The 7,572-nt window shown below is 54.9% G+C and overlaps 1 protein-coding gene across 1 annotated transcript in view; it reads right to left on the reverse strand.

Moving 5' to 3' along the window:
• Positions 1–7,211, reverse strand: part of KIF3C (kinesin family member 3C) — a 34,907-nt gene extending 27,696 nt beyond the window's left edge. Inside the window, exon 1 of the mRNA XM_021697342.1 lies at positions 5,457–7,211. Within this exon, the coding sequence (XP_021553017.1) occupies positions 5,457–6,992 (1,536 nt within the window). The 5' untranslated portion in view covers positions 6,993–7,211. The remainder of the gene's footprint in view (positions 1–5,456) is intronic.
• Positions 7,212–7,572: the final 361 nt, after the last annotated feature.

Below are 7,572 nucleotides of genomic sequence, written 5' to 3' on the forward strand. Positions count from 1 at the left end.
CTTCTATTTCTTCCCTGTTTTTCTCCCCATTCTCTTCTCTCTTCTTCGGCTCATTGTCTTTCTCTAATTGGCCATGAGAAAGAGCTGAAAAATTATTTTTTATTATTGATTGAATGCATACATGAAAATCGAAACCCTCTGATCTTAATTTTCAAAAAGATAAACTGAGCATTTTATATTTTGCTCTAAAAAATAGTATTTTGGGGGCACCTGGTGGTTCAGTTGGTTAAACGACTGCCTTCTGCTTGGGTCACGATCCTAGAGTCCCAGGATCGAGTCCTGCATCGGGCTCCCTGCTCGGCAGGGGGTCTGCTTCTCCCTCTGACCCTCCCCCCTCTCGTGCTCTCTCTCTCATTCTCTCTCTCAAATAAATAAATAAAATCTTTAAAAAAAATAGTATTTTGGGGATGCCTGGGTGGCTCAGTTAGTTAAGCATCTGCCTTCCGCTCAGGTCATGATACCGGGGTCCTGGAATCCAGTCGCACAGCCGGCTCCCTGCTCAGCGGGGAGCCTGCTTCTCCCTCTGCCTGCTACTCCCCCTGCTTGTGCACTTTTTCTCTGACAAATAAATAAATAAATAAATACATAAATAAAATCTTTAAAAACAATTAAAAATAGGGCGCCTGGGTGGCTCAGTCGTTAGGCGTCTGCCTTTGGCTCAGGTCATGATCCCAGGGAAACCTGTTCAGCAGGAAGCCTGCTTCTTCCTCTCCCACTCCCCTTGCTTGTGTTCCCGCTCTTGCTGTCTCCCTCTCTCTGTCAAATAAATAAAATCTTTTAAAAAAACTAAAAATAAAAAAATAGTATTTTTAACAATTAAGGACTTTTAGGGGGAGGGACTTTAAAGACGATCTAGTGTAATGGCTTTGCTGATACATGAATCCCTTTAGAGCGACTCTGACACTCCATTTCTCCTTGAGCACTTCCAGGGTTTGGAGCCTGCTACCTCTAGAAGCAGCCCATTTCTAGGTGTCAAGAAATTCTTTATATTGAGCCTAGTCTGCTCCCATAATTCCCACCCCCTGGCTACCAGGACAACCTAGGATATAAAAACAGTGGGAAGAGTAACAACACTGTTCTTGGAAGGTGTTTGTGTGGATTAAATTCGATCATGTGTACGTAATATCTAGTATAGGGCTTGGCGCATAGCAAGTGTTAAGGAAACAGCATCATTATTGTGATTACTGCTGTTTCTGGGGCTTGAAACTCCCTCCTTGCATACCTTTTTATGGTTAATGCCAATGCTGAGAGGTGGGGGTAAGAAGAGGGAGCCACAGAGTGGACAGTAAACATTCACTGCAGTTTGTATTCTCTGCGATTACCTCATCCCTTTGGCTGTGGGGGCTACTTCTGTAGGGTCTCTTGTCTACACCCACCAGAGACAGAGCTGGGCTCCGGCCAAGACCCGCCTGCTCTTCTCCCTCCAGACCTACTTATGAGGGGATCAACAGGCGGGGCCTCTTCCACTCCTCTCTTTAGTTGGAACCTGCGTTTTGTGCCATCTGCAGCCCTGACCTCCCCTAGACACTCTTCTTTCCTTCTAACCCTCTACGATCAAAGTTGTAGAAATCACTTGGTCCAATCCCTCAAAAAACTGGGTTCAAAATTAAAGCAGTCATTTAAAAAAATGTCTTGCACAACGAAAAGTGGGCCTTCTCCCAGCCCATCCGCACGCTTTCACCGGTCCTCACTGCGGTCCGTGCACTGTGCACAAACATTTGAGCTACAGCCTCAGTTGTTCAGTTGACTTTCCCTGCACCCCCTTCCTCACAGGCCTCACGTGCTATCAAGCCCCCTGGGGATATGACGCAAGGAAGGGTTGCTAATGATTAGTGAGAAACCGGACACTGATCACAATCCCGAGCCCGCACACATTTGCACACCCTCACATCCCGTGGGGCCCACAGTGAATATGGAAGGAGAGATGAAAGGAGACTCCAAGGAGACAGGCATGGTGTTTGTACACAGTGAGGGGAGAACAAAGGCAACGGGGAGCCTGGAGGTGGCGGGCAGGGGAAGCAGGCGAGCTAGACTGTAAGATGAGTCAGAGAGTGAATGAGGGCAGTAGGTCATACCAGCTATGGCCTAGTTGCCCCCAGAGGGTGGTGTGAACCGGAAGAAGGCAATGGGGGGGAGGTGATTCGGGGAGCTCAGAAGTGGGAACCGGAGAAGTGTGTTGCAGATGGGGAGCAAAAGCTCAGTTAATTTCCAGGAGGGATCCAAGCTCCCGTCTTCTGAGTTCTCCTAGATCTTTCTGGCCCGGTTCTGCTTCCGGAGCTGTAGGGTTATGGCGAGGCAGCTGGGATTGGCCGGGGGAGGGGGAGAAAAGAGTCAAGCTAACAACAAAGATGTCAGTCCCCCAGATCACTGGACCCCTGCTTGACTGACAGAGGCCACCCTGTCGCTGCTAATGCTCCTCCATTTATTTGGTACTTTCAACTTACTTCAAATGCCCTCCCACTAATGATCTCATTTAATCTTGGGCACAAACCTGTGAAATAGGCAGGCCTGGGATTATCTCTAACGTGCTCCTCCCCTCTTTACCCTGTGATCCCTCAAGAGCCCTCAAATCGTTTCCTCCATCCTAGAAAGATCCAACACCGAACCAGGCAGTGCCTTGGGGATACGAAGAGGTTGGGTTGGGGTCCTCTGTCCGGGCTCCACTCTGAGCTGCTTGTTGCTGTTTGTCCTGGGCTGGGTGTGACAAGAAGTCACAGGATACAGATTCATTCCCCTCCTGGAATTTCCCAGCCACCCGCCCCCTTCACTAATGTCTAAGAGCCTGGCACATAATGACCATTTCACCCAGTCCCCAGGGAGATATGTCAGACTTCTCCTCATTAGGAGAATAGAAACCTGAGGCCTAGAGAGGCAAAGGCCTTTGCCCTGAGTCACACAGTGAGCAAACATGGAGGGATGGTGAGGACTTGGGAAGAGCACGGGTCTGGGAGCATGAGGAGCCCCGGGTCCCAGTCCCCGCTCCACCACCACTTCTCAGCCCGGGGGCACGGAGATAGTCACTCCAGCTCCCCAGTCTTGGTGTTCCTGTCAAACGGGGACAGGAATACCCATCTCTTGGGGTTGCTTGAGATGAAGATGTCAAAGTGTTACATAAAAATGAATTATTCTGATTATCAAGTAGCACAGGTAATATCAGGACTGTGGTGTAATGGAAAGAGGTTGGATCAAGCATGAAGAGTCTGGGACCTCCTTAACTCACCTGCGTGGCCCTGGGCAAGTCCAGGCCTCAGTTTCCCAAGGCCCCTGCCAGCTCTAAGAAGAAACGTTCTGTGGACCATGCCTCCAGTGCAAGAAATCTGGTGCGAGCTGCCCTGAATTCTTGACTGTCCTATTATCTGTGCCCCCCATTGCCTTAGATCCAAGAATCTTACTGAGGGAGCCAGTCAGTTGCCCACAGTGGGAGATCCCATTGTTCCCAATGGGAAGGATCTGCTGGATCCTTCACACCAACCCCTCTACCCATTTCCTCAGGGCTGAAGTGTGCTTCTGCACTACCTTAGCTTCTACTACCTCCCAGCTTTAAGGGGAATGAGGGTGGAGAAGGCAAGGAAGGGGGAAGGGGGTATCCTTGGTAATGAAGCCAATGACAGATTGCCCATGTAAGATTTCCCAGTGGAAAGCACCAGATTGCCTGGATTCCTTTCCTCCGAGGGAGGGCTGAGTCTAACTATTCGGCTAACATCTTGCTTCTCCCTGGATGGCCCCAAAGGTGCCAGGCCCCTGAGCCATTCTTTGAGGAAGCACCCCAGCAGAACCCTTGCTGAGCTCATGGAGGTGAATTAAATATTAAAGATGCAAGGCCAGAGCCCCTGATGCAGCAGCACATTCCCATAACATAGACAATGGCATACAGCTCATCTGCCCGGCTTCCCAGCAACTGCCGCTCTCCCTCCCCAGGCTGGGTTCCCTGCTCCCCAGCCCACACTCCTGAGAGGGCATAAAAAAATAGCAATGTTTTGTTCTCTCCAGCAAGTGATCAGCTCCTGGTTCCCTGTGTCCTTCCTCCAGCCCTCAGCGTTGAGGAACCCAGGGACCTGGAAATGCCCGGAACACTGAGTTGTGGTATCTGCAGCAATGAAATTTAACAGGTCTGTGGCTGTGCCTGGCAGGGGCCTCTGTAGCTTAGCCCCACCTTGGGCCTAGGGGGGGCCCCATCAGGAAGGGAACAGCTCAGGATGGCCGGATAGCTCTCAGGGCAGTGGGAAATTAGATCTTCCTGGGATGAGGCCTGGGTGTGGGGGTCAGTTTGCTTCTCAGGTTGGAAGAGCTTCAGAGATCACCCAGGCCACCTCAATTTTACAAAAAGGGAAACTGAGGCTTCAGGAAAGGAGGAAGCAGCTTACACAAGGTCACTCGATGAGTGATAGAATAGCTAGGCCTAGACTCTGGTTCTCCAGGGTAGAGCCCAGTGCTCTGGCCTCCCCTCTCTGTGATCTCTGAATCTCCTTCCTAATGCTCCCAAGCACTGGGCCCTGCATGGGTCCCAAGGACTGCTTTCGTGGGGAGTGGGATCCATGCCTAGTTCCTCCTTGCCATCCAAGTACCGAAAGAGCACAAGGTCCATGTGCTTCAGCTCAGCTCTGCTGCCTGGTAGGATGGAAGCTTGGTCATGTCACCTCTGAGCCTCAGTTCCTCCCCTACAAAACGGGGATTTAAGAACCAGTACCCTGGGGGCGCCTGGGTGGCTCAGTTGGTTAAGCGACTGCCTTCGGCTCAGGTCATGATCCTGGAGTCCCGGGATCGAGTCCCGCATCGGGCTCCCTGCTCGGCAGGGGGTCTGCTTCTCCCTCTGACCCTCTTCCCTCTCAGGCTCTCTGTCTCTCATTCTCTCTCTCTCAAATAAAAAAAAAAAAAAAAATCTTTAAAAAAAAAAAACCAGTACCCTGGATGACTAAGGATCAAATGAGATCATGTCTGTGGGGCATTTGGTAGATTGGGAAGTGCTATCCAAATGTCAGATACTATTAAAATGGTGTGAGGTGTGAAGGTGCTACAGGGGGAGGAGGTCCCAGGGGAGCGGCCATGCAAGAGAACCCACACCCAAATGAGGCCGAGGACTTGCCTGGTCATCCCGTGGACCTGATCCAGAGGGCCACCAGCAGAGACAGACAGGTGGGTCAGGTCAGCCCAAGCTCATTGGCTTGAAAGACCACCTGCCTGCTTTGCTTCATGTATGTGTGTGTGTGTGTGTGTGTGTGTGTGTGTGTGGTTTGTCTGTCCCCCTAAGTGCTCCTGGGAGGCTCCGCCCGGCAGCCCGGAATCGCAGGGATTTATTTGCCCGGCTGCTCCAGGGGAGTATCTGGCAGGAGGGCAAGTGTGTTATGCCGAGGGAGGACACCTCGCTTCAGGTCAGATCATAGACCCTCAAAGAAAAGCCTGCCAGCCCAGATCCCCCTGGCCACCTCTGGAGTACCCCGGCCGTCTGGGGTCCTTACCTTGTACTTGGCCGCGAGCAGCTCTGTGGCCTGCTGCTCCCGCCTTAGATCTTCTAGCATCTTCTCCTTTTCCTCCAGCAGCTTCTGCTTCTCCTCGCTCACCAGGCTGCGGTCATCCTGGATGGCCGCCTTCTCCTCCTCCAGGCGCTCCTTCTGCTCCTGCAGGTAATTCTCCATGTTCTTATCCAAGGCTGACTCCAGGATGGGCTGGGGCGGGCGGTGGTTGTTGTTGTTGTCATCCTCCTCTTCAGCCACCCAGGCCTCGATCAACGGCCCCTCAGGGTACCCAGCGGGGGCCGACACAGCCTTCTTCCTGCGGCTGCTCTTCCTCCGGAGCCGCTTTCCCAGCATCCCCTTCTTCTCCAGCTGGGCCTTCAGGCGGGCGATCTCCTCCTGGAACTCCCGCAGCAGCGTGTCCTTGGGGTCCTCGTTCACCCTGGGCTTGTTCTTGATGTTCTTGGCCCTGTTGGCAAAGCGCAGGGTGGAGAGGCTCTCGTCGTAGCTGTGAGAAGCCGGGCCCAGAGTGGCCACCATGATGGTCTTGGCGTTCCCCCCCAGAGAGTCTTGGAGCAGCCGGGTCAGCTTGGAGTCCCGGTAGGGGATGTGGGTGCTCCTGTTGCCCGCCAGAGCAGCGATCACGTTGCCCAGGGCAGACAGTGAGAGGTTGATTTTGGAGGCTTCCTTAGGCCTCTCTCCACCTCCACCACCACCTCCACCGCCGCCACTACTCGCGGGCTGTGTGCCCGCCCCTCCGGCGGAGTTGGGGCCGGCCTTGTTCTGCCTCTCACTGCCGGCCAGATCCACCAGGTTGAGCTTGCCCACACGGATGTGGTCCTGGCCATCTGAGCCCCGCTCGCTGCACTCCACGGTGATGACGAAGATGGCATGGGAGCGGGAGCTGACCTCATTCATGTGTGTGCTGCCCACCGCCCGGGTCTGGTTCCCCAGGTTCATCACGTGCTCGATCTCCTTGACATTCTTGGTGACGAAGGAGGAGAGGTCCTTGATGTAGACACCGGTCTCCGGGTTCTCCTTCAGTTCTAGCCTCTTGCCAGGCTCCTTGGAGAGCAGGTCCCGGATCTCCTCCTGGTAGATCTCCAGGTAGGATGCCCGGACCAGGTACTGCTGGTTCTGGGAGCGAGAGATGTGGGTGAAGATATGCTCAAAGGCATTGGGGATGACCCCGCGCAGCTCGGGCTCCACCCAGGTCCCCTGCATGGTGTAGGTCTTGCCGGTGCCCGTCTGGCCATAGGCAAACACCGTGCCATTGAAACCCTGAAGCACCGAGTCTACCAGGGGCCTCACGGTTTCATCATATAAGTCCGCCTGCTTGGAGCTGGCATCATACACAGCATCAAAGGTGAAGGACTTGGGCAGCTCTCCTGGGGCAGCGCGGGGGTTCCGCAGGGTCACCTGGCCCAGTTTCACGTCCATGGTCAGGATCTGCTCGTGACCAGCAGCCTCCTCCTTCCGGCTGAGGGGGCGGCACCGGGCCACCACCTTCAGGGCCTCGCTGGCCTTGGTTTTACTGGCCATCTTGCTGCTCTGTCCTTCCTGCCCCCCGGGCCCCTCCGCAGCCTGGGCGGTCCTGCTGTCCTCCCTAGGTCCGGATCAGCGGGGCCAGCCCAGCCCCCAGGCGCCGCTCTTCAATCCGCAAGCAGCCTCCTAGGGTGGGGATGCTGGGAGGTGGCCCCGCCGCCGCCGCTGCAGTCCGGGCCTCCACCGCTCTCGGGTCCTCGCTGCACCGGCCGGGCAGGGGAGAATTAGGCAGAACCCCCCGGCAGCCGCGCCGGCCGAATGGCAGTGCCCGGAGCCCGCCCCATGCTGGGGCAGAGGGAGCGCTGCCGTAAACAGCGACGGCAACAATGAGATAAAGGAAGAGGAAAATGGGATGGGGGTGGGCGGCGAAGCTGTCTTCTCCTCCTCCTCTTCTAGGGATCCATGGCGGGGGCTGCCGGTCCTGGGCGGCCGGGGGTCCCGGCCCTCCCGAGGGCAGAGGCTCACCTGGAGTCCTCCCCCCGCGCTGGGGGATCATTCATTGCAGCCAGCGCGGCTGCTGCTGCCCCTGCTGCCACCTTCCCCGCCGCTGCCACCGGAGAATGAGAGAGAAAAACAG

This window comes from Neomonachus schauinslandi, chromosome 10 (genome assembly GCF_002201575.2).
Source record: "Neomonachus schauinslandi chromosome 10, ASM220157v2, whole genome shotgun sequence".
Taxonomy (NCBI): Eukaryota; Metazoa; Chordata; class Mammalia; order Carnivora; family Phocidae; genus Neomonachus; species Neomonachus schauinslandi.